This window comes from Orbicella faveolata, unplaced genomic scaffold (genome assembly GCF_042242905.1).
Source record: "Orbicella faveolata isolate gen_17 unplaced genomic scaffold, um_ofav_v1 contig_35, whole genome shotgun sequence".
NCBI classification, from domain to species: Eukaryota; Metazoa; Cnidaria; class Anthozoa; order Scleractinia; family Merulinidae; genus Orbicella; species Orbicella faveolata.
The window spans coordinates 29671563-29698340 of record NW_028301564.1 but is presented as its reverse complement, the minus strand read 5'-3'; the positions used below and the strand labels follow the sequence as shown (position 1 = coordinate 29698340).

The window sequence follows — 26778 nt, the reverse complement described above, 5'->3', positions numbered from 1 at the left end:
CGCCCTCTCTGTCACGCAACGCTACGCTCTTAGAGAGAGAGTAACGTTGCGTGACAGAGAGGGGGCCAGAACTGGGCTACAGCGTCTTGAGTTCATCCAAGATTTGAAAATATTTGTTTGAAATACTTTCCGACGTCTTCTTCCCGAGAGTGGAGCCGTATAAATTACACGCTACAATTGATAGAATCTACAATTTCCTTCCTCTACAAAGAAGAGATATTACAGGAACGGTAAAAGAGATTTGTAATATATTTTCTTTCTTTTCTCTACATATACACAGTATTATCAAGTATGTAAATTGTTTCTGCGTTAAGTTTGCCGCTTAGTGCTGTTTAGCAGGGAGAGCGAACCTTAGTCAATCCAATTATAAGATTATACTTAATTACATACTTCTAACTAAGTAGCAGGTCAAATCCTGCCGAACATCAAAGGGATGCTGTACATTAATTTTCAAACAAAAACAAGGTTTAATTCGATATCATCTAAGAATTATGCCATCTATCTGTTGCTAAGAGAGGATGATCTAAAAGGGCAATTCTCCCAAACACGAGCCTTACCAAAGATCGTGACCGCATACGGTTTTTTCACCTGCTGTTTCACCGTGAGATCGCTTAAAAATAATACGCGAAAAATCTCGAAAATTGTGATAGAGCGCTGGTAATCGATTTCTTAATCATCATCTCTTCAGTAGAGAATGCCTACTAGCTAGAAAGATCACGTGCTGGTCAGTCACACCAACCGTAACTGTAACCTAACGCGGAACGTCCGTTATGTAACGCCAGAAAAATCTGTCACGCAAGGTATTTCAACCTGATTACCACAAGAAGCCAGCTCCCCGTTTATAATCAGAATAATTATCAGAGTAGCCCCTGTAGTAGTCATGTAATTCTTACTTAAATCAGGTCAACGTAATTTAAGAGCTGAACTACTTTGCAACACTCTTAAGAACTTACTGATCAGGCCCTGTTTTTACGACGCAATTATACATACAGCTTGTGACAGCCGTGTTGAAAGGAAGGTTTCATGAGGGGTGGTACATGGTTGAAACACATCACTCCGTCACGCCATACTGTCACGCTGTTTCAAGAAGACATGTTCACGCTATTTCTAGCTTTGCTGGAAAGAAACTAGTTCAGATCGAATGAAAGGAAATACAGTCGAGCTTCGTTATATCAAACTGTTATCTTTAATTTCCCGCTATCTCGAACTCAGTCATTTTCCACTGGATAACTTTCATCAGTCATTAGCTATCAGTTATTTCAAACTTCCGCCATATTGAACTATTCTTCGTTTCCCTACCGGTTTCGAGATAACGCCATTCAATTACACTAGCAAGCCAAACGACTGAAACAGGTCGACTCAGTCATCTTTTGCGCCGTCAAAAGATAACCAATTGCATGATATCCGAAAAACTGCTGCACCACCAAGTGAGAACCAATGTATCTCGTAACACCCCTCATGAATATATTTATACCTGTACCGAATTGTACTCTATTGCAGTAATAAAATTACCTTTTAATAACATCTACAAGCAAGGAGAAACCGACCAGGGGATCAAATGAGACTTCGGCTTCCATTACTAAGCAGTTCTTCGTGACTCTCATTTTTTAAAAAAAAAAAATCACATAAGTTTTGTACTTTGTCTTAAAATTACAGCAAACACAGTACTTAGGCCGCATCCACACTACGCCGGAGAAATCTGACGCGGCGTTTTCATTTTGAAAACGCATCGAACGTTTTCCGTTCACACTACGCCGGAGAAATTTGACAACGCAACAGTCAGCGGACATTTTGGATTTGTGGTTGAGGAAAACTCGCACAGGGAAATCACGTGATTGTAGTGACGTCACCGTTTTCGAAAAACTCCGTTTTCAAAATGTTTTCGGTCCACACGAAAACGCAAAACCGGCGTTTTCAAATTCCTCCGATTTGAAAAGCGTCTTGGAAAAGCTCCGTTTTGGTGACGGGTTAGTGTGGACGGTAGGTCTAACCGTAGAAATAAAGCTACGTTTTTAAATTTCTCATACGTAGTCAGGACTGGGCCTTAGACTGTTAGTCACTAACATTTCCAGGACTAAACAGCGACCAACCAAACTACAAACGATAGTTGACCAGCAACGTAAAAAAAAAAATGGAGTTAAAAATACCTAGAGATTTATAAATTGCTTTCCACACAATCCTTCGTCTAAAAAAAAATCATCCAATTACAATTTCTTGAGTTCAACACTAGAAATTGTCAGTTCTTGAACGGTAGTTTGTCTCTCCTTGGGAGAAAAGAAAATTAATGGACCAGATCTTTGTCACTTGGTTTGCACACGTTATAAATGAGGCTAAATTAGGTTACACTCGCTCGATTTTTTGTCTATTCGAGGCCTAAACTGAGCCCATAATATTCAACCATCTCAGTGCCTGACAAGTGGTAGGCACTCGTGAGTCACGTGACTCTTTAACCAATCAGGTGACACTGTACACGTGACCTTCTATGTCACACGCGTGTCATACACGTGACAACTGTAAACTCTTCCCGGATTCAGTCTGGTGCCTTCTGTTCATTCAATTCTATCTCGCATTTATCAATGGAATTTCATCCCTTTCCCATGACATTACAGAGGGGATTGACAAGTATGAGTATTGTCGAATACAATTTTGAATAGAAAGGACTTGCTATCTTCATGATTACAAATTAAAATATCCTAAATCTCTAGTAACTTAAAAGTCAGCTATGTTATTGACTCAACGTAATTTTCTGGTACAAGTCCTGTTCTACCGTTCAGTGTTCCCTCCAGCCAGCCAGGTTCTTTGGAAGGCCGCACTATAGAAAAATCAGAGCGATTGAGACGTTAGAAGCGGAAATCAATGTGTGAAGGTTAATATGTCAAACGAGAATTTTGGATTGCTGCCTGTGGGGAGGAGCGAGTAAAAGGAAAAAAAACACACTTCACAAGTTGGAAATGAAAGAATTAACTCTTTCGAGTCTCCTAAGGACATTATGGCTTTAAATTTGACATTTAAACGTACTGAAAAGTACGAAGGAAACAACCTCGTTCCCAGGGTCTCTCTTCTTCCAGTTGCAAAGAAAGCTGGGGACCACAGCCTGGGGTCAATAAAAATAACCTGTTGACCTATGGGATTTGTGCTCACGCCCTACATATCACCGTTTTACAGAAATGTCAGCTTACCATTTGAAATGACCATACCAGCATCAAATGAAAGCTCGGAACTGTTTTCTGCTACACAAGGATATATCGTTCTGACTTTCCTGTCGGTAACAAAAGGACACGAAATACCAAGTCGTTTTTGACATGCACAATGTTTACCTTCAAATGGAACAAAAACGACTCAAAATAATAGATTACTACGGTAGAAAAACAGTAAAATAAGCCACAATAAATCAAAAAGGACTGAGGATGGTTAGGATTGGTAAAGATTGAGGCCAACCACGAACGATGAATGTGTTCACAAAAAGTTATAGATAGAAGAATTCGTTATTTTTTCCATTGCATTTTACGTCTGTCCCTTTTCATTCAAAGCAAGTCAAAATTAGATAAACAAACAATCATCTTACTTTGGTGTTTTCGGCGGTGGTGTCGGCTCCTCATAAGGGGGAGGCTCCTTAGGGAGAGGGGGGGGACCCGTCCCCCAAGACTGCAACCCCCGGTTAAGACTCCCACCTTGACTGCTGAAACGGCGAATACCAGGAGTGTTGTCTTTGTCGTTCCTGATTGTAACAATAAAAACAACAGAGAAAGAAAGAGAGAGGAAAGAAAAAATGAAAAAAACCTGGTTGTTGAGAAAAATGTCATTCTTCGAGCGCTTTATTCATCCCGCGGTCCAAAAAAATCCACTGTTCCAACATAGCTCTACAGCACATACAGTAAATACAGCTCTACAGTTCACTGTTTTTGATTGGCTGCTACTCCTGCAACCAATCAGAAACGCGCTTCTGGCAGGGTTTTCTGCAGAGTTACGTCACCAATAAGGAATTTCTTTGGTCTGAAATCTCAGTCGCTTCTTAAGCGGCGGAAGACTAGGGTAGAGCGACCGTTGCTGACGTAACTGTTTCTGTTTTTCCTCATTAACTTAACAAATTGACGTCAGTTTTTCATGCGTCTGTCCAGTTACTGATCATGAATTTCGTCATAACATTGTCAAAGTAGCTGTGGATTGGGCCGAGTGGATCCGCAGACTTCTTTGACAATGTTATGATGAAATTCATTGTCAATATCAGGACAGACGCATGAAAAACTGACGTCAACTGATTTGTTTCTCAAAATAACAAATTGTCAAATGGTCCGCTCTCGCTCGTTGACGCATGGCATAAATTATAAATGTGTCTGTAAATGGTCTGGATAATAGCAGGCAAGTAACTATTTTTAAGAAAGGGACAACACCTTTAAGTTTAAAACAAGACATGTTTCGATCGTTCAACGATCATCTTCAGTTGTGAATTCGTTTACAAGTTCGGTAAATTATAAATTTGTCTGTCCGCTTATTAGCAATGAAAATTAGCCAATGAGCGCGCGAGAACTTCTACAGTTATCGTAAAAAATATGACTTTGCCCAGAGAAGGTATAAGACTAGATACGAATTGACAACAAATATTTAAAGAGCTTGTGAAACTTAGTGAGTGGTGAAATCTGTGGCACTTTGGGTGTAATATTCAGGGGAAAATTGGCTTTCAAAACCTGCAGAATTTCTGGGTGGCAAAAGCGCTAATGAGCTCATACATTCTTTTCGAGTTATTAATTTTTTTTTTCTAACCCACGTCTCACAAAAAGTATACAATACATCGGGCTCAAATTCCTTCGGACAGTTAATCGTCCTTTACCCTTCCAATATTCAGTGCTGGCATTTTTGCAGCTTGATCAGGAACTATATCGCTTACGCTAATGACGCAAATAGTGTAAACAAAGATTCCCCTATTAAGTGCTATTACAGAAAAATTAACACAGGTTAGAATTTTCCGAAAAAGCGTGATCTAACTTGCTCAAGATCTATTTGAATACGGGAATTGTGGTATAGTGGTATAGTGGTATAGCGGTATAGTGGTTTTATGGTAAACAAACATATGTAAACAAACATACAGCATTCTTGTCAGTTTAGGGCTTGTGGAGCAAAGGTGCTACAGGCAAATTCTAAACATGCGTGTACAGTGGCAGTGTTTTAATTAACAAAGAGGTTTAGAGCAAGAAAGCAAACCAAAGAGCAAGAAAAATAATACAAACAAAGAGACAGACGGCAAACAATGCTCTTCAAGACTACATAAACATTTCACAATGAATGATGTATCACAAGACAAAATGAAGATGTCCATAAACATTACAATTTGACTGAAAGAAATGAGAAATCTTGTTAAGAATTCATTTGAAATTTCACTGAAAACATACACAATTTTTTTGGTCTCCAAATGTTTTACACAGATTTCACTTTTTCAGAGGCGTGAAGAAACGGTAGGCTGGCCAGAAATTTGTCTGCATTCCCAAACTGAAACGTTTGCCACTTCTTGTTTTATTTCACACTCAGTTTTTTTTGTCCAACCTAGTCTAAACGGCGGCAAACTACAAAGAAACTTCTTTGCATTTAGTAAAACAAGCAGATAATTCAGCAAACAGTTTGCAGAACGGGGAAAGGGAAAGACAAATCTTGGAGACTTACATGGAATCTATCATAGAAAACGGTCTTGAAGAGCCTGTTACTTCAAATCTGCTTTTAAACTCAGCACTAAAATAAACAAGCAAAATAAAAGCATGAAGCAAAACAACACATGCACGCTACGTACGGCAGCTAAGCTGAAACATAACAGCAAAATAAACTGCAGTCATATGTAGGTGTAAAACAGAGGACAGCAGGGAAGGGGGGGAAGAAGAGCAGGAAACGGGGAAGGAGCGCACAGAGGAGAGAAGGAAAGTAGGGAAGGGGGAGGGAGAGCGGGAAACGGGAAAGGAGAAAAGAGAGGGGGGAAGGAGAAAAGAGAGGGGGGAAGGAGAAAAGAGAGGGGGGAAGGAGAAAAGAGAGGGGGGAAGGAGAGCAGAGAAGGGGGGAAGTGGAGCAGAAAAGGTGGTGGGAGAGTGCAGAAGAGGGAAGGAGAGTAGGGAAGGGGAAGGGAGACGGAGAGCGGGATATGGGGAGGGAGAGAATGGAATTGAAAGAGGGGGAAGAGTATGGAAAAGGGAGGGTGGGCAAGGGGCATGGAGAGTGGGGAAGGAAGAGGGCGAGCGGGGAAGGGGAAGGGATAGCGGAGATGTAAGGAGGGGGGACTGGGAAAGAGGAAGAACCTTTCCCTTTTCTTCGCATTTTTTACCTCCCCTGCTCCATCCCCGTTTTACGGCGGTTACGTAGCCTAGTCACACAGGACTTTACAGTCAGTTTAATTACTCCTCTTGCCTTAAAAATTACTGTCCAAGTTTGATACTTGAAGGCAACTGCCAAACGTAATCTGAAACGACAACTATACAAGGGACCCCAACAGAAAATCAGAAACAGCTTCTACATTACTGTGACTAAATGACTGCACTTATAAGCATTGAGTAAAGAGCTTATACAGCTTGTCTGGATCAGCAGCAAAGCAAGTAATGTGGCTTGAAGCGTTACAAGGATCATGCAGGGATTGTCTGTTTCAAAACAAAACTATAAAAGGAAAATAACGTTGTTGTGTTTTAAAGACGGAGAGAGAGTCGATTGTACTCACACAACTTCTGGTTTCTTGGGGGGTGGGGCTGGTTTGCCTAATGAAGAAAAAATAAAAATAATAGATTAACAATAGCAAAACTTCACAAGTCACGGACAAGGCGTGAAGTCACAAAATGACGGAGCTCCGAGACGTGACTATGCTTTATTCACGAACACAAAGTTCGTACTCTTTTGAGCTTTTAAAATTCCATGACTTTCCATGACCTTTCTGAGTTTTTCATGATCTCTGTTACGCAGCTGTTCTCAAACTATTGTTACAACAATCTATTATTTAAGGTATATTCCTGCATTATGGCGCATAAAACGCTTGCTAGTGTCTATTTTTTATTGAAATTAAAACCGGTTGTTTGAGTTGTCTGTTATTTTTTTGCCTTTCTTTTCTCACAAAGCATATTGCTTTTCCATGACTTTCCATGACCCACACACTTCAATTTCCTGACTTTCCAGGCCTGGAAAATGAAATTATAAAATTTCATAACTCTCCAGGTTTTCCATGACCCGTACGAACCCTGGAACATGATTAGATAGTGAGTGCTCCAGGATTTCTACTCTCATCAAAACCATTTCGACAGAAAAATCAGGAGTGCAGTCTTGGTGTTCAAAATTTTGAGATACACTAATGAATTTGACTTTGTTGCCAAGAATACAAGGTTCCTCCAAGCCACTGCCACTCTCCTCTCCCTCTACTTCCCGCCTCTTAGGACTTAACTTAGTTTGTTAAGTATTCAAGACTGGGCTATGCCTTCTTGTACATGAACAGGTGTCATTGGAGAGCCGTAGTTTATTGTACCGGGTCCTGCGTAGCAGTTCACCACCACAGGCTCACCTGCTTTTTCTTTCCAAAAGTCCCTGGGCGAGAAAGGTGGTTTGCTTTCACTTTGAGGGGTTGAATTCAAGCTTGATGGCTCTGATAAACTGCTTAGATCATCCTCAGAATCTGGAGTCAAATGAAAAAGTGATCAGCACCTGATTTCTCCTTACTGTATCCATACAATTTTAAACAATCAGGCCATGAGAATTAAGAAAACCATCATCTAAGACACAACACACACATATGCATCACCAAATTCTGAGATCTAACATTAAAAGATGTGTACAACAATCAATTGGGGAATTGATATTTTTGAGCCTTGACTTGAAGAGAAAGACTGATACTAGCTAAGGTTTGAGGTTTGCTAAGGTATAAACCCAATTGTTCAATGAATTTTAACTTAGTTCTAAATTAAGAGTTAGCTGTCTTACATCTACAGAACAAAAACAAATGAGTGAGTTCACTCATTCAACAAGCATAACCAAAAGATGACATACACACAGATACAAAAAAAGGCTGATCACATTATGTTTATGATTGCATTATAGAGGAAGAACTATTTTTCCAAAATCTGGGTTTACATAAGCAACAAAAAGACACATAAAAAAGATTTCATATTCTTGTACTTGCATTCATACACACATTGCCTTGATTTATTTGGAATTTAGTACTGTTTGCGGATGTGGGAGGTGCGGTGGCCTCATGGTTAGTGCGCTCGTCACTGGATCGAGCGGTTCGGGTTTGAGCCCTGGCTGGGGACACTGTGTTGTGTTCTTGGGCAAGACACTTAACTCTCACAAAGCCTCTCTCTACCCAGGTGTATAAATGGGTCCTGACGCACTTAATGCTGGTGGTAACCCTGCAATGGACTAGCATCCCATCCAGGGCAGAGTAGAAATACTTCTAATCGCTTCATGCCACAGAAACTGGGATAAGCTCCAGCCTGGTGGGCCACTTGGCTCGCATGCAAACTTTACCTTTTAGTGTATACAAAGTATTATCTTACAAACCACAACAAAGAAATCTTACTTGACACAATAATTGCCTTGACTCTTGGCTTTGTCGCTGGAGCTGGCTTGTTTGGAGGGGGTGGGGCACGGTATGCTTTGGAGGGGAGGGGGAGAGGCTTGGTTGGCGTCACAGGTTTGCCGTCACTCAGTTTGGTACCAGTCTCGTCACTGTTCCTTTTCTTTGGAGGAGGCTTTGGCTTCTCATTGGCGATTGGTGAACTGTCCTTTTCGTCAATGAAAGGATTCCCTGTGCTTTCCACCGAATTAAAGGTGTCTGTTGAATTCTCAGAGCCATCTGGACTGTCTGGTCCAAAAATCTAGGAGAAAAGCCGCAGGTTACCCAGTATAACACCTCTGTGACATTACCCATTCCCATTCATAACAAGGGAAAAAACCTCACATCTAAAACCCAATGAAATTAAAGGGCCCTAGTCAGCCACATCTTTATTTTTGTTTACATGTGAGAGTTTTGCTATTACATTTTGTTCGGAGCATGTTGAATTGAAGGAAATCACCATGCAACTACTAAACATAATTAAACACACTTTCAGGCACACAACTAACAGTAAAGAAATACGATTTTGCTTCACCATGCAATATCAATAATTTTGATAGCAATGAAAATGGCGGAGGCTGACAAGGCTCCTTTAAGTTCAGACAGATAAAATCATAGGCATGCAAGCGTGCAGAGAATCCATATCATATCATGAACTCACTGTGTTAAATTCATTGATAAGAAGCTCAATAACAATGCTCTGGTACTTCAAGTTCATAATTGCAGCCATCGTCTCTTCTCTGGACTTCATCAATGTTGGACCAAACACCACTCCTAAGTTACTAGCTGCCATTAAATTCTTGTTAGAATGAGCAGCGACACTGAAAGAAAACAAAACATTAACAGAGGTGATAAAGTACGTACTGTGACTAATACCAGAAAAATATTTACTCAACATTTTATGACAGTGAAACATCTATATTCTGAAATGGTATCTGCAGGATTCAATTTTTTTCATCGAAACTTTTAAGCGCTTCTCAATTACTGTTAAGGACCTAAAAATCATTTTTTTTAACAGCATTTAATCTGCCAACTGCACATGATCGAGCAAATATTTTTAAAGCTTCATATTATGAAGAGCAGACTTACTGTGTTAAATGTTTCATAATCATTCTGATTAATGTCCTGTTTTCTTCAGGAAGGTCAGCCACAAGAGATCTCAAGGCTTCTACCCGCTTCTCGTAGGTGTCTTTTTCTACAACAAAATCATCATTAACATCTAAACCTGTCCAAATGAAACTCTCTTCTAAACACGATAAATTACTCTTTAACTTTGGCGTGAAATTTCAGTGTTAATTTATATATTCACATGTGAAATTACAAAATTGCAATGTCTTGTCAAAGCTCTAATAATTTCCTGCACCTGAAGGCTCTCAAAATTAGTAGAATTTTGACAAAAAGCCTGTGAAATTATTTCCTAATTACTATTTGATAACCCGTACTTATTATTTTCTTGAATTAACTCCATAAAGTTTGCAATCCTTTCTTGGTGTCAGTTTTCCAAGTTATGCTATTCAAAAGTAGTCAAGCAGTCAAGCTGGATTTTTCCTTTTTAACATGGTACACTTAAAACAGCACAACTTGGAAATAGCTTCAAGCTACCTGACATTCCACTTGAAATATTTCAGTTGATTAAATTATCTTTTCTCACAGCCTACAGGATTGATTTCATATTGAAAATTGAAGGAGAAAATAGACAATGACCACAAAAAGTGAGCATTAGGAAAGGTTCAGTAGTATGCTGTACTTACTAACTGAATCCAAGAACTGCTCGTGGTAGTCATATGTAAACAAAGGCTCAGGCATGTTCCTGTCAATAACAAATTCAAGATATTACCTACTTGGGAAAGAATGGTGACTTGGATAAAGCTGAAATAATTAAGAAGCTACCGTAATTCAAGTCAAATTCAACCAGACTGAGCCTTGCATATGTTACACAAAAGAACCTAGTAAATGTACTGCTTTGCTGGGCACCACAAGTTTCCCACAGCTCAGTGTACATGTTAAGAACAAGCAACATGGGTTCGACTTCTGTAGAGGGCTCCGAGATATTATTTGTGCAAATAAATTTGATTTATCCATCTCTTATATAATTGAAAGGCCGCGTGCAAGAACGTCCCCTAGATATTTTGGCCATTTTGAAAGTGTTCAAAAATAGCTGAATTTTGGCATGTAGGCTTCGTTGTACCTCAGAAACATTGCTCTGGATTTTTTTTGGCTGGGGCGCTCTTCGTTCTCGAGAAATAACGTATGCAAAAAGCTCAGTTTTCCAAGCGGCATCTTTTGGAGATCTTTTGTTGAACAAAAAACAAAAGAAACCTTATTATTTTGTTGAACAGCAAACAGGCAGACTGTTTATAGTGTATTCCACTGAATCTTAGCTGTCTTAAAGTCAAAGGAAAATAGTATATAGAGCGGAAATCTGGGAACAGATTGTTTACATCGGTTATTGTGACGTAAACACAACACGTGAATCGATCGAGCGGCAAACGAAATACCATGGAACGAAAAAGAGATGTGCCGCATTAGAACTCTGTCAACTAGTATCTTAAGCATAGTGTTAAAGTACCTTGTGTGCCTGCCTGGTGGTTGAGAGGCATCATAAAGCCTCGATAAACCCGTAAGTCATCAGCACGTTTTAAAGAATCAAAATGTGTTCTGAAACTTCGAAGGTAGCTGATATACCGTAATGGTGTTATCGGCGTTCGAAGTCAGATCGAGCCAGGCAGCAAAGTCCAAGAGCAGTTCTTGCCCAAGAAAAATACCCTCTCGTGAGTTGTGGCCCATTTGCCAATCGTTGCTAGTGTCAAAGTTTGGAAAGCGAGAACTGGTTTTTGACTTATAAAATTTCTCTTGTATCAACCGCCATGTTTTCCCGCGCACGAGGTGTAAAGAGCCTTCCCGGCATGCATTGCGATCACGTTCTGCTCGCGTTTCTCGAACTGGTAACTAGATTGTTTCGGCTTTTTTCATTTAAAGGTAATAATGGCCAACAAGTAGCGATCGATTGTAAGATAGATCTGTGATCCAGGTTGCGTTGATTTTATTTCATATCGGCATGATTTGTAGTGTTTTGAACTTCTGGGATCAGCGGACATGCAGATGTATGGAGACCCGTACGTTGCGCAGACGGGTTAATTTGTTAATCTGTTAGGCGGTGCGTGACATAAAGCCACGATCGCGTTTGTCTAAAAATATGTATTTATCTCGTGATTTTTAGCCATTTAAGACGTTGCTGTATTTAGAAAAGTGCTTATTTGATGTTTATTTGTTCAGTGTAGATAATCATTGTCCCAGATAACCAAAGTAAGTTCCAGATGTTAACACTATTTTCCGGCCGCCATATTTTACCTATTTAAACCTGAAATCAACATTTTTGAGCTTATACGTTGCGTGAAATTAACATTTTGCTGTTTTCTAAGTGAAATCAACATCCCTTCCGTCACGCGTTACGTGAAATCAACATTTTTACCTGTTTAGACCTGAAATTAACAATTTTTAGCTTATAAGTTGCGTGAAATTAACATTTTGCTGTTTTCTAAGTGAAATCAACATCCTTGCCGTCACGCGTTAACGTGAAATCAGCATTTTTACCTATTTAGACCTGAAATCAACATTTTTGAGCTTATACGCTGCGTGAAATGAACATTTTGCTGTTTTCTAAGTGAAATCAACATCCTTGCCGTCACGCGTTAACGTGAAATCAGCATTTTTACCTATTTAGACCTGAAATCAACATTTTTGAGCTTATACGCAGCGTGAAATCAACATATTGCTGTTTCCTAAGTGAAATCAACATCCTTGACGTCACGCGTTAACGTGAAATCAGCATTTGTACCTATTTAGACCTGAAATCAACATTTTTGAGCTTATACGCAGCGTGAAATCAACATTTTGCTGTTTCGTAAGTGAAATCAACATCCTTGCCGTCACGCTTTAACGTGAAATCAACATTTTTACCTGTTTAGACCTGAAATTAACAATTTTTAGCTTATAAGTTGCGTGAAATTAACATTTTGCTGTTTTCTAAGTGAAATCAACATCCTTGCCGTCACGCGTTAACGTGAAATCAGCATTTTTACCTATTTAGACCTGAAATCAACATTTTTGAGCTTATACGCTGCGTGAAATGAACATTTTGCTGTTTTCTAAGTGAAATCAACATCCTTGCCGTCACGCGTTAAAGTGAAATCAGCATTTTTACCTATTTAGACCTGAAATCAACATTTTTGAGCTTATACGCAGCGTGAAATCAACATTTTGCTGTTTCCTAAGTGAAATCAACATCCTTGACGTCACGCGTTAACGTGAAATCAGCATTTGTACCTATTTAGACCTGAAATCAACATTTTTGAGCTTATACGCAGCGTGAAATCAACATTTTGCTGTTTCCTAAGTGAAATCAACATCCTTGCCGTCACGCGTTAACGTGAAATCAGCATTTTTACCTATTTAGACCTGAAATCAACATTTTTGAGCTTATACGCTGCGTGAAATGAACATTTTGCTGTTTTCTAAGTGAAATCAACATCCTTGCCGTCACGCGTTAAAGTGAAATCAGCATTTTTACCTATTTAGACCTGAAATCAACATTTTTGAGCTTATACGCAGCGTGAAATCAACATTTTGCTGTTTCCTAAGTGAAATCAACATCCTTGACGTCACGCGTTAACGTGAAATCAGCATTTGTACCTATTTAGACCTGAAATCAACATTTTTGAGCTTATACGCAGCGTGAAATCAACATTTTGCTGTTTCCTAAGTGAAATCAACATCCTTGCCGTCACGCGTTAACGTGAAATCAGCATTTTTACCTATTTAGACCTGAAATCAACATTTTTGAGCTTATACGCTGCGTGAAATGAACATTTTGCTGTTTTCTAAGTGAAATCAACATCCTTGTCGTCACGCGTTAACGTGAAATCAGCATTTTTACCTATTTAGACCTGAAATCAACATTTTTGAGCTTATACGCAGCGTGAAATCAACATTTTGCTGTTTCCTAAGTGAAATCAACATCCTTGCCGTCACGCGTTAACGTGAAATCAGCATTTGTACCTATTTAGACCTGAAATCAACATTTTTGAGCTTATACGCAGCGTGAAATCAACATTTTGCTGTTTCCTAAGTGAAATCAACATCCTTGACGTCACGCGTTAACGTGAAATCAGCATTTGTACCTATTTAGACCTGAAATCAACATTTTTGAGCTTATACGCAGCGTGAAATCAACATTTTGCTGTTTCCTAAGTGAAATCAACATCCTTGACGTCACGCGTTAACGTGAAATCAGCATTTTTACCTATTTAGACCTGAAATCAACATTTTTGAGCTTATACGCAGCGTGAAATCAACATTTTGCTGTTTCCTAAGTGAAATCAACATCCTTGCCGTCACGCGTTAACGTGAAATCAGCATTTTTACCTATTTAGACCTGAAATCAACATTTTTGAGCTTATACGTTGCGTGAAATCAACATTTTGCTGTTTTCTAAGTGAAATCAACATCCTTGCCGTTACGCGTTAACGTGAAATCAGCATTTTTACCTATTTAGACCTGAAATCAACATTTTTGAGCTTATACGCAGCGTGAAATCAACATTTTGCTGTTTCCTAAGTGAAATCAACATCCTTGCCGTCACGCGTTAAAGTGAAATCAGCATTTTTACCTATTTAGACCTGAAATCAACATTTTTGAGTTTATACGCTGCGTAAAATTAACATTTTGCTGTTTTATAAGTGAAATCAACATACCTACCGTCACGGGTTAACATGAAATCAACATTTAAACCTTTTTTGACCTAAAATCAACATTTTTGAGCTTTTACGTTGCGTAAAATTGACATTTTGCTGCTTTCTAAGAGAAATCAACATCCTTGCCGTCGCGCGTTAACATGAGTCAACATTTTAAGCACTTTTGACCTGAAATCAACAAATTTGAGCTTATATAAGCTGCGTGAAATTGACATTTTGCTGGTTTCTAAGTAAAATCAAAGTCCTTGCGGTCTCGGCGGGCCGATCCTTTGTTATAATAAACCGAGGCGAGACTTTGACTTATAACAAAGGCTTGGCTTGGCTATTATAACAAAGGATCGGCTCTGTTTATCATAACAAAGGCCCGGCTTCGTTTATTTGAAGGACTCGGCGGGAAAAGGGCGTCAGGTATTTTAATCAAAGGTGAACTTTGTCGAAAACGCTCCAAATTTCGCATGCAGTTTCGTTCAGGTATGTTAAGCAATGTCCCGTAGTTTTCGCGCTAAAGTTCGCTTCGTTCTCGAGATATTGCGTATGCAATAAACCACTCGGTTTTTCCAACCTGTGTGCCTTTTTTGCATACGTTATTTCTCGAGAACGAAAAGCAACCCAGCGAAAAAAACTTCAGAGCAATGTTTCTCAGGTGAAACGAAGCCCACATGCCAAAATTCAGCTAGTTTTAAGCACTTTCAAAAATGGCCGAAAAATCTAGGGGACGTTCTTGCACGCGGCCTTTCAATTAGTTTCAATGCCCTTAACTTCAGTTTTCTAAAGCTACTTCTGAGAGAGATTTCTTATTCATCTCAGGTTATAAATGAGTACTTGACAGTTCATGTACATGTATCCAACAGTTCTATTGTACGTCCACATCAGCCCACCAGCTGCCCCTAATAGTTCAATCTACTAATCAAATAAAGATTGACTGGTTGATTAATTGCATGATTGATAGCATCTTAATCCTTACTATAAACTAACCTTAAGTACTGTTTGAGGGCACTGGTGATAGTCTTCACTTCCCACTCGCATTCTTCATTCGCAAGGTCAACTGACTTAGCTTTCTTCTTATCAATACATTGTAAAAGAAGATTTTGAACTTTAGAACCCACACCAACTATTCTGTAAAGACCTTGGTCTGTGATTCCTGCAATTAACAAATCAAATGGGCAATGAATTAAACCTTGACAATCTTTTCTTATCACTCTCTCTCATCCACAAACAATACCATTAAGTAAGTAAGTAACAACTCTATTTTTCGAGGGTAGCATTAACTACAGGTAAAACTTCTGAGTCAAATAACAAGGAAGTGTAATTCATTCATTCAAAATGATCACATTGCTCGACAAAACACTTCTAAAAACAGCAAAACATAGGTATATACACAAAATTAATCTCACTGTTTGACAAAATTCTTTACAAATGATGCAGTGGGGTAAAAATGTTGGTTTCCTGTGATTTTCAGGCAATGAAACAATGAAACACTGAAACTAACCTCTTTTTTCCACTGCTGAAATACATTTCATGATAAATGTAAGTTCAAGGTCACTGGTTTCCTCTGCAAGGAAATAAAGAAAAAATGAAAAAACGTTTTGTTAATTATTGAGAAAGGACAGTGGCAAATGGTGACAGAAGATTCTGGAGGAGCATAGCCATGACAGAGCTGAAAGAAAAGCTAAACAACAACTTGAAGTACATTAATAATTAATAATATATTTCTTATACAGCACTATTAACAACAAAAGATCAATAGCACTTTACATCAGGTATAATAATAATAATAATAATATTATTATTAATAACAATATAGTAATGATATAATAATAATAATAACAATAATAATAATAATAATAATAATAACAACAACAACAACAACAGACTTACGGTCTTTGTACTTTGGCAGGCTATTAGAGTCCACATACAGCTGAAAGAAAAATTACACGTTGCAGTGTTAGCATCAACCATCCACATTACCGCTCAGAGGTACATGTAAGTTACCACCTCACAAGAATAGTTTTGTATTTGACGAGTATTGTTTCTTTGCATGAGTGAGAGATGCAACTAGTGATAAGTCAGATGAGATTTGGTAGCTGACGTTTGAGAGTAACTGTACATGTAAATGCCACCTAAATGCAGACCCAAGTTCGTAAGACCATTCTCACTACCTTTAAGGTTGACTTACAGGTTCTTTGCCATCCATGGCTTCTAACCATAATTTTCTGTCTTCTTCATCCTGTGCTTGTAATAAAATGGGTTGATTTCTGTTCCAAAAAAGTAATGTTACAAAGAATTGTGACGCCAAACCAAGACACAGCAAAAGAAAACTCTGACTTCTACATCTTTCCTATAGCAAAGGTTCTGAGAATTTGGTGCTAGATCAAGACAATATCCTGAGGTGGATGACTTTCCTTTCCCCTTTGACAATGAAAAAAGACTGATTGCTGTAAAGCAATATTCGTTGATGAAAACAGATTTTAATTGGTAACCTTCCTGCTATATCTAACTTGTCGTTATTGAAAGTGTGAGTGCATGATGCCAGTACACTAACCTAACTGTAAATAGAAACGAAGAAATTACACCGCCACTCAAACAGAGTTGGCTTATCAAATAAAAGTATTTATTATGGTTACTTTTAGACCTCCTTGCCACTTGTTTGCAAAATTTACTGTATTTACTTTTTTGCATCTATTAACATATGGAAAATTGGAAACTGATTGTACTTAACATAACTGATAAATACCTTTCAAGAGCAGTTATTTCAAAAGTGAATCTTCTATCTATAGAGTCTGTCATTTTTCTATACAACAAAACATAAATTAATAATTACTTAAATTGGTATTAATTAAATTAATACCAAACTATAAGTCTTGCATGTACATTAACTACGTCATGACATTACGACAGAGTGCTGTGAATTGCATTTTGTCAAAGTACGCTGAAGTGTTGACTGAATACAGTGTGGTGTTCAACTATATTAATTTTTATGATGTTCATGAACTACTGGACAGGCCATCCACATCTTGCAAATCCGATCAAAGAAAAGTGCGATGGAATATTTATTCATTGCATTCAGTCTCAAACATGGCAGACCCAGCGGCAAAAGTACACCCTAAATTCTTGCTAGTAACTCATGCTCAGTCAACTAAGATTATCTCTTCTAATTTTTATTCTACCTGGTGCATGATGTAACAATTATTGTGTCCGTTGATGCATTCTACAAGACAAGATTTCACATGTGATTAGTTTCTAGCTAGTTACATAAGAATTATGCATTATGTTGCACACAGTACAGAAATTGAAACAATTTGCTAAGTTGTGCCCATGAAAAATAATCTGCACTCTTTTTTTGCTATGATGAAAAAACCTGTTTCCAAATTTGCTTTCAGTAAACAGATAGTTAAACTCATCACAAATAGATGAGCTTGGGAACTGGTGCCTTAAAAGGTTAGTGGGGTGCCAAAGCCATAAGCCGCTAGGAGGTATCCATGGCAACCCTGGAAAGCAGGAACCACCCAATGAGCATCCACTAACCAGCACTGTCACACTGAAAAAATTCAGTGGAATCTACTTACCTGGAGAATACTTACCCTGACCAAGAGCAAAACAGGAGGGAGGAGAGGGTGCAAGAATCCGCAATGATTCACGAGCAAAGCAGTGCAACTGATCCGCAACAATCAGCAGAATACGCTACAACAATTATGCAATGAACCATAAACCCCTGCAAAACCCCTGACGGCCACCCCACAGGTCACGTACTCCCAAACGCGGAAACCGCTGGCTGCATAAGCTCATATTTAACTTGCCTAAATGATATTAGCTGGATAGGAACGCTAGCTGGCTGCATTAGCTAGAGTTTAACCTTGCCTAAATGATATTTAGCCACATTTACCATCTGCAGATAGGTAATTAACAAGTATCCATCTGTTGTCAGCTTACTGATAAAACAGAGCTTAAGAAACCACGACAGCAACGGCCATGAGAATGCCACCAAACAAAAGGTTTAATGAGCAGAACAGTGGCTGTGCACGTGCATTATAAATCTTTGTACATTTCTTAGCCATTCTCTGCAAAATAATAATGTGAAATGACTAAGTTTGGCATATTTTGGAGAATGCAAATGATGGCAGCTAATTCTTCATAGTTTCATTTGGAATTGAACACTGGCGTTACATACTTAGCTTGAGCAAGTTCTGAGACCAATAGGTATGCTGTACAGATTGGGACAATTGCAAAGTTCAAAGGTACATTCAATATAAATTCATTTTCTACCAGGTATTGTCCCTGAGGTTGCCGTCATCATTGCTTAAGCTCTCTCACAGAATACACCAAGTAAAATGTACATAATTATAAGTAATTGACCACATCATCGAACACCTACCAGTCTTCCCTGGGTCTGTGTGTACGGGATCATTGTTAAAATCTTGTTTTCCTTTGTGTACATACAAAAATGTTTATTCCACGTGTATGTACCAAGGCTACCTAAAGTGGCCACATAAGAAAGCAGATCAGTTGGTGTTTCAGCAATTATTACTTGGTCATTAAATATATATATATCTGGACTAAAACCATTACATCAATTCCCCCCCCCTCCAAAAAAAAGTACATAAATAGCAACATGTAAAAGTCAAATCCATGCCCAGAGCCTTAGCTATTTTCATGGTCATGAAGATACTGTACCTTTCTTTTGGACACCGAGATACCCTTGTCTTGTGTGGGCTCCGCGATACTGAAGTTCACCACTTAGGGCTTTCTGAAGAGAAAAGAGAGAGCTTTAGATAATATAAATGTGTGCACTCTAGAAACCTAAAATCCTTGGGTCTTTGGCCTGCACATTCAAACCTTAGGCAAAGTTTTTCTGTATATAGACATGCTCCTGGTATATAACAATGTATAGTTTGTAGCTGTATTGTGGATAAATGCGTTACTAATACAAGTAGCCGAAAAGTGGTGTTTACCTGTTGCACCCGACTCATCAGGCTTGCAGCTTCAATTTTTGTTGTGTCAAATCTCTCTCTGGTCTGAAAAAAAATATATGAAAAAATACCATGAATAATGTAACAACAGCATTAACAACAAGAAAACACAATTTCAGGTCAATTTCACGGGGTATTGACTGAGCTGATCGTTATGACGCGCCATAACATTTGAGCCGAAGAATAAGATGTCCAGCTCTCACACTAAGTCAGAATACATGTATGTAGGGTAAGGATCTACATCTACATGTTTTGACCAAGAATTTGTACTCACATTTTGAAGTCTGAGTTGAAGATCTTTCATGAAATCCATATAATCATTAAATACTTCATGGCCTGATGGAAACAAAAGTTTAGTAAACAAATATAAATAACACCAGAGGAGTAGATTTTTTAACAAGAAATAGTTAATGTTAGTAACGCAATTATTGTTTAACTCTGGAAAAATCCACTGGCACAATGAACACAAAACTACGAAATCCTTACCGCTATGATAAAAAGTAATGTGTCCATACATAAAAGATAAAAGCTGAAAGAAAAATAAGACAATATTATATGGTCAAATGTCACCTAACAGACACATCCTACAGATGGACACCATTTGTAAGCAGATGCTTAGTTATGGTCCTAGCCACATACAAACAATACTAAATATAATATCGTGCCACTATAATGGTACCTTAGATTGAAATAATACAATTCAAATTACTGTTTAAAAAAAACTGCAAGCAGCTGAGGTTTTTTATATCTTTGCAAAAACCTGATTTCAAGTGAAGATAAGAAAACATTTCATTTTTAGCAGAACATTATAATTTATGGTGTAATTAGCCCATTGACGCCTGTGCCGCCCGTAACCATCCATTTCCCTGTGTCACCCATAACCGCCCGAAAAAAGCATGTGGGGACAATTGCCTTTCCTACCCTCCCTGAAGAATTTTTGGTTCTCCGGTTGCTCTATTGTTCTTGAGTACAAATAAACCAATCAGAATGGACTTTCTGAGCATATTTTCAGAGGACTTTAGGGGTCCTAGAAAGACTTTTTTTCTTCTTAAAATCGTGCGCTCGAAAAGTGCAGGTAATCATGGCGCGTTGCAAGCCAAATCTTAAAACTTCCAAGGTCTTGTTTTCATTCCTAACACAGATAAATTACTGATTTGGGCTTTAAAATAGAAAGGAAAAATACAAATCAATGTTTAGGTGGCCTCAGAATGGAGGATCAAGGAGTACAGAGTCCTCAAAACTTTCTAGTGAAGAAGTTTTTCTTCCTACAACCGCCGCGAAAACATGAAGATCAGAGCACTTTCAAGTAAGTTTTGACAACAGATCACAGATTTAAAGCAGCTTTTTGGACTTAAGAAACAAATGGTAATGTACATTGTTACTTTGGCGCTGAATTCAACTTTTGAAACAATTGATAAAGCCACGGGCTTTAAAATGACTGCAAAAGCGGCCGGCAAAAACTCAAGCTTTCCCGTTAGCGTGAAGAATAATTTGAACATGAGGCTCACACAACGAAGAACGTCTGCGAAATTTTGGGTAGGAATTAGGGGTAGGTCATGGGCAATTTCATTCAGACGTCAATGGGTTAAAAGAAATTAAATGCCATCTTAGAAATCAACTTACAGTTTCCACAAATTCAAACTTCTTTTTCTCATTAACTTCCTGAAGTTTGACAACATAATCTAGAGCTGTTTGGTGAAATGAGCGTTTCTCATTCTGAAGCTGGGTATCCGCCTGAGTGTGGAAACAACATATCTAATGAGTTAATCAAATATCCAGGACAATGACAAATAAATTAATAAATAAATAAATCACAACATTTAGAGAAGAAACCACATCAGTCTTAGCTGGTTTTCATGTGGCTCTTCTATCCTGGTTGAATTGGAATTTTAAGAAGTTGGTTTTTGTGGAGGGGGAAAAACCCTTGGAGCAAAGCAAGAACCAACAACAAACTCAAGCCACATACATGTATGGCATCGAGCCAAAATTGAACCCGGGCCACGTTGATGAGGCGAGGGCTCTCACCACTGCACTACTCCTGCTCCCCTAATGATACCCAATGATATCCAGGGTGAAATGTACTCTTGTTATAATTCATAGTCATTTCAAAGCAACAAGTTTCAGTTACTGTAATTACTCTAAGAATTGTCACAGTGCTTGGTAAATGTTTTGAGGCAGGGACATAACCCAGATTGAATCAACTTGGGTCGTTGATTTACTTAAGAATAGCAACTACATCGTGTATTCGAGAATGAGGCAGATTATTTGAGGGAAACTATTTCAATAATATCCCCTAAAGGAGGTAATAATTTTATTCAAGTGGAGCCATTACTCTAGCGATGGATGTTATTCAAGTAAACATGGTCTTACATCATTCAAAAATGAATCTTTCTTTTTTGAAGACAGATTCAAGTAGTTCTGTACTGCTAAACAGTATTTTTCAGTCTGCTTATCAAATTTCTTCTTTTCCTCCTACAAGAAAAAAACAGTCTGTCAGGAATTAAAATGTAATACATGTACCAAACAAAATTAAAATTTAATCTTTTTCTTTAGAGCATTATCAAGAAAACAGAGGTTTTGGACAAGTTTCGTTTATGTCAATATTTTTATGTTGCTTCAAAGGAACCTAAGAATCAAACCTTGCCAGACAAGAATCATGTAACAATAAATGTAAACACAAAAGAGCTTTTGTACCTTTGCTCCACCAATCTGCTCTTTTCTAAATGTTTCCAGTGGTATAATCAGCTGGGCATTTGCATGATTTAACTGGTGGCAAACAAGTGTAATGAGGCAATTAACTCAACTCAGTAATGCATCAGTCAATGAATCAATCTATCTATCTTTATTTGTACTCAGTCTTGCTCAAAATAAAAAAATTACAACAATGAAACTACTAAAAGTAAAAATTAGAGTACTAGCTGCCTGGAATAACCATAGGGGCTAGCAGAGCCAGGCAGCCAGTTAACATCAGCATTAAATAGAAATAACCTACAGGTCAGGAAGAAAACTGAAGCACAAATTCACATATAAGATGAAAAATAGAAGAGGAAAAATGCTATTTCTACACCATGAAAGAAGTCTAAAATAGTTAAATTCAGTGCTGGTGAAGTGACTACAACTACACATGCAACATAAAGTGACCACAAGCATTCCTACTCGTCTTGAAATACTATCATAGGTCAAATCACTATTTTTGCCAAACACATTGTAAATATGGTTGGACAATTATCAGCATTTAATTAAGCAATTTGCATTCAGCTAATAAATTTATAGCCATACGTGAGGTAATAACAATGCTTAGCAATGTACCATGGAGCGTTCATTCCATGTTAAAGCATTCCTGGGGAGTCTATTTGTGCCAAAAGAAAACACACAGATCCATATGTTTTACAATTTTAAGCATGTTTTAAAGGAAACAAGATCTGCAAACAAGATCTTTACATTAAAAAGCTAACTTAAGTCACTTTGGTGTTCAGACAAATTGTCTTTCTGTATTGAAAAACTATTCAGACAATATAAAAGTTTGGTTGGACAGTTTCCACCACAGTAGCTGCAGTTAAAAAATAATTTTAGTTTGAGTCAGTAAAATCTGCCATGTATATCACTATGTTTGGGTTGGTATGTCTCACAGGTAGCCCAATGTGTTAAAAAGGTAATCGTGAGCCCTGCGGCCCCTATATTTTGACAAGTTGCTAATAATAACTGGCTAATACCCATTTATACTCCCGACATATCTTGTTGTATCCATTGGTTCAATATATCAAACATAGCTATTTTAGTACAATTTCAGCCATCATCATGGATCAAATAACTGACCATGTGGATTGTGGGCTCATGCAAATAACTTTGACCCCCTTCAAGAGTATACAGGACCCACCCTACAAGGAACTTCCTACAGTGGCCTGGTTAAAACCCACGCGTGTGACCTCATACTCCACAAATTAGCCATTAAGACACTACATGTACATGTACATGACAAGAACTTGTTAAAGAACAAGATGATTTATAATAACTGACTTACCATTCTGTCTCGTTCATCTTCCACAGTGTCAATCATCTTGCCAAACTCTTTTAGTGCCTCAGCTAAAAAATAATTTGAATTCAAGGATAGAATCATCTAATGAATAAGAAATAATCAATCATTGCTCACAGAATTATTTCAAGTCACTGTCAGTGGTAATTTTTCCAGGCATAATTTCAATTGCACCAGCAACATACACAAAACTACTGAGTAAACGTTTTGTTGAGCAAGGTGAGCTCTAATACATGTATGACTTCTGTGGGTAAAGATTTTTGGTGGCAAGCAGCCACACATCAACCCTACCCTGTAACCTGTAACAAAATCTCCAACTAAACAAGGGATGTCAAGGTCCCACATATGGTTTATTTTTGTGCTTACCCTCGCTCTGAAATATTTTAAAAAATGCCAGGGAACTAGGGGTGGGTTGCGGGCAATTTAATGCAGGCGTCAACGGGATAAGAAGCATAATTCAGCTTACCAATATGTATTTCATCATCAGTCTCCACCTCTCCAATACACTCAAATCTGAAGCCATCTAGCACTTGTGCAAAACTCCTCTGTGCTTTGGATAAGTCTACAAAAAAACAGGACAGAGGACCACCCAATTATATTATGATCACAAATTATTGTTGCTGTGCCTTCTCAAATAATGCTTTCTGTATGCATGGTCAATTTCAAAACATTGATCTTGACTACAAATTTACATACATGCATGTCCAGTACAATTGCAGTAGATTGACATTTAACTGTGCACCAAACCAAACATTCTTAAAATTCAGTTGAACTTATAGAGGACAACAAACCCCTTTGAAAATGAGTTAACTACACATGTATGTAAGCAAAAATTACCTCTGACTGTAGGCATAAGATATCTATAAAAGATGTAAAAAATAAGGCATCGAGCAACTGAACCATAATATGCAAATAACTTTTAGCTGGTATAATGATAAATTATTTATTTCTACCACTAATAAAAAAGTCAATTCTACAATTAGAACTATATTTAGCCATTGAAACAAAAGACCTACATTGTAATTCACTGAGAAAATAATCAAGAAAAATAACTTCTCTAGAACCACAGAACACCTTGGAACAAAATACAAAATGTAACTTTAAAATACATAAACAATTGAAAAAAAATTAATCTATTAAGGCTTTTAATAAAAGTTTACTTTTGGTAAGAGTTGAAGATTTCCTGGTAGTTTTATGGCTTACATTTCTTAGAAGGCTTGCCTTTACATAAAATAATTCTTATACTTTTCTTTCCTTTCTCTTTCCCTTCTACTTTGTTAAACAATCAGACACGAGTATATACCAAGTCAGCTCCCAATCAACATTATGTGCTTCAAGTTTGCGATATTCCTCCTGTCCATCATCATGGAATTTTTTCTTAATATTTTCATGAGCAATAAACCCTCTATCAACCAAGCTTGTTCAGGACCACACTGAGAGAATATCTGCCCAAAGAATTTTTCACATGGACCTCCACAAAAACTGAAGGATATCTGTAACAGTTATAGTCAACTGATGTCATTGTTTTATCTGCTTAAAAAAAATATGGACCATGGGACTTCACATTGTAAGATTTTCCTGCCCATGAGGAACAAATAAGATTCTCTCTTTTTTTAACCTCCCCTAATAATAACAACAGCTTAACATGTCTTTTGTTCCTTGGTTCTCAGGAGGCTCCCCCAAGAGAATATAGGAAATGAACAAAAGTAAATTAATTAATTAAGATAAATAAAAAGTAAAAATTAGAATTAGAGAAAAAATAAAACATTGATTTAAAAGATAAAATTAGAATTATAGGTACACAAATTTGTAAAAACGACACTAAACTATTTAAATTTACAGAAAGTTGAATTCTCCTTCTGGCTGATGAATCATAAGAAAACAGTTTCCTTTCTACAATTTAACAGTGCAATATTTTAAGAATCTAATGAATGTGTCACGAATTAGCCTATCCACTGAATGCAAACAATAGAAGTCAGGTAAACAGGACACGAAATCAGCTCTACGTACAGTTCAGCTCACTTGGACAGAAACAGAAAGGGTGCTTGTTTTTAAATTTATCCGACACACATAACTTATAGTCATACAGTACAAGTAATCATTGATGGAGAAAACACGCCAGATTAAAGACCGTACGAACAACACAAAGGGGAATGTCTGGCTACAATAGCTTCAAGAAATCCTGAATAAAGGGAATCCCTTGTTAACATTTCGCAGTTTCGTCGGGCAAATGTTTACAATGTTAATCTGATATCGTATCAAGCAACTTTTATTCCATTTTCAGATTCCCACTTGACGATCATGTCAAAACTTCAATATATTACCGTTTATTCTTCATTTCACATACAAATATTGTAAGTTTATCCTTAAGATCAGTTGTCCCACATCCGTTTTGCTTTGTCAAGAATCAACGCCTGGGATAGAGCGACTGAATTTAACAAAGAACTGAAGTTTGAATGATCGTCTCATAAACTTGGAATGTTTCCACTAAAATCAAAGAAAGCAAATTCTTAAAAAAATTAATTCTAGCGAAAAGTTTCACGAGAGCTTGCGTAAACGTCGACAGTCAATTTCGTTTTACAAACTCAACTGTAAAAGTTCAATCCACGTGACGATAAAATGATTGTTACCTCATCACACTTTGAAAAGACGGCTGTATGTAGCCACAAACAAGCGACTGAACGATCAGAGAAGAGCTCAAACATTTATATTGAAGTTCCTTGGAGCCAGTTGCAGGAAGTCGCCGTGGCCCTTAGGGCTAAAATTAGCCTCGAAAAATAACAGAGTATGTACCTTTGGCTGTCGCTTTGAGCTAAATTGACACTTGCTTAAAAAACGACAGCGACTTCCAAGCACGTATAAGAGGTACCAAGCAGTGTAATACGGATCAAACTGCAGAGATCTAGAGTACCTACTTTCAATAGCCTTCAGCAAAGCCTTGCATTCCTTGATCAGCCCCTTGATAGCCTCGTTCGTCCTCTCCAGCTCCCGTTCGTGCTCGTGAATGTTCTCGCGGAAATAGGGACTATCCAAAATACAGTCCTCGAATTCGAGAGGCTTAAGCCCCATTACTGAAGACAAATGACACCCTTTTGCTATCTATGGCTTAAAGATTCCTTAAAACCGACTGGAAAATTCATAAACAACTCGTAGAATCTGTCGGTCAGTTCTCTGCTGGAAGTTTTGATTCTGATTACGCATGTGCAGACATGTGACCAGTTGTCCGTGACGTAAACGGAGCGACTGCAGGCATAGGAGCCCCGCCCCAGACGGGAAATGGGAAGTTGATGAACATCATAAGGCTTTGTTTGTTTTGAAGAAACTTTAGTTAACCACAAGTAGTAGTTAATTTTAAACGCTTCTTTAAAATAACAGCTAGTTCTCCTTACGTCAGGTAGCGGGCATTACACGGGGAGAGGAAGTTATATCGCTGCCTACACAGGTTAATACGTTGAGTGT

General features: G+C 37.9%; 1 protein-coding gene across 2 annotated transcripts; it reads right to left on the bottom strand.

Annotated features, from left to right (window-relative positions):
- Positions 1–226: 226 nt before the first annotated feature.
- Positions 227–26527, bottom strand: LOC110043073 (rho GTPase-activating protein 26-like). Of its 2 annotated transcripts, XM_020748485.2 has the most exons (27): positions 26235–26527; positions 23786–23881; positions 23308–23369; positions 21981–22052; positions 21657–21758; positions 20910–21020; positions 19773–19815; positions 19561–19622; positions 19269–19331; positions 18991–19063; positions 18692–18792; positions 17487–17527; positions 17054–17110; positions 16496–16574; positions 16198–16237; positions 15809–15871; positions 15295–15460; positions 10318–10376; positions 9656–9761; positions 9228–9387; positions 8531–8828; positions 7517–7627; positions 6689–6725; positions 5656–5721; positions 3566–3718; positions 3180–3259; positions 227–2812 (listed from the first exon to the last, which is right to left on the bottom strand). In XM_020748485.2, the coding sequence occupies exons 1-27, from the start codon at positions 26386–26388 to the stop codon at positions 2721–2723; spliced, it is 2547 nt and encodes an 848-aa protein (XP_020604144.2). In that variant the 5' UTR covers positions 26389–26527; the 3' UTR covers positions 227–2720. The 2 variants fall into 2 exon arrangements, with proteins under 2 accessions (XP_020604144.2, XP_020604145.2); XM_020748486.2 differs by lacking the exon at positions 5656–5721.
- Positions 26528–26778: the final 251 nt, after the last annotated feature.

What these genes read in the sequence shown, in the direction of transcription:
- LOC110043073 (XM_020748485.2), bottom strand. Translation starts at nt 26,388, where the DNA reads ATGGGGCTTAAGCCTCTCGAATTCGAGGACTGTATTTTGGATAGTCCC. An exon ending in TGATGAGTCGGGTGCAACAG is followed by an intron (nt 19,064 to 19,268) that starts GTAAACACCACT and finishes TTTTCTCTTCAG; the next exon opens with AAAGCCCTAAGTGGTGAACT. An exon ending in TTATCAATGAATTTAACACA is followed by an intron (nt 8,829 to 9,227) that starts GTGAGTTCATGA and finishes CTTTTCTCCTAG; the next exon opens with ATTTTTGGACCAGACAGTCC.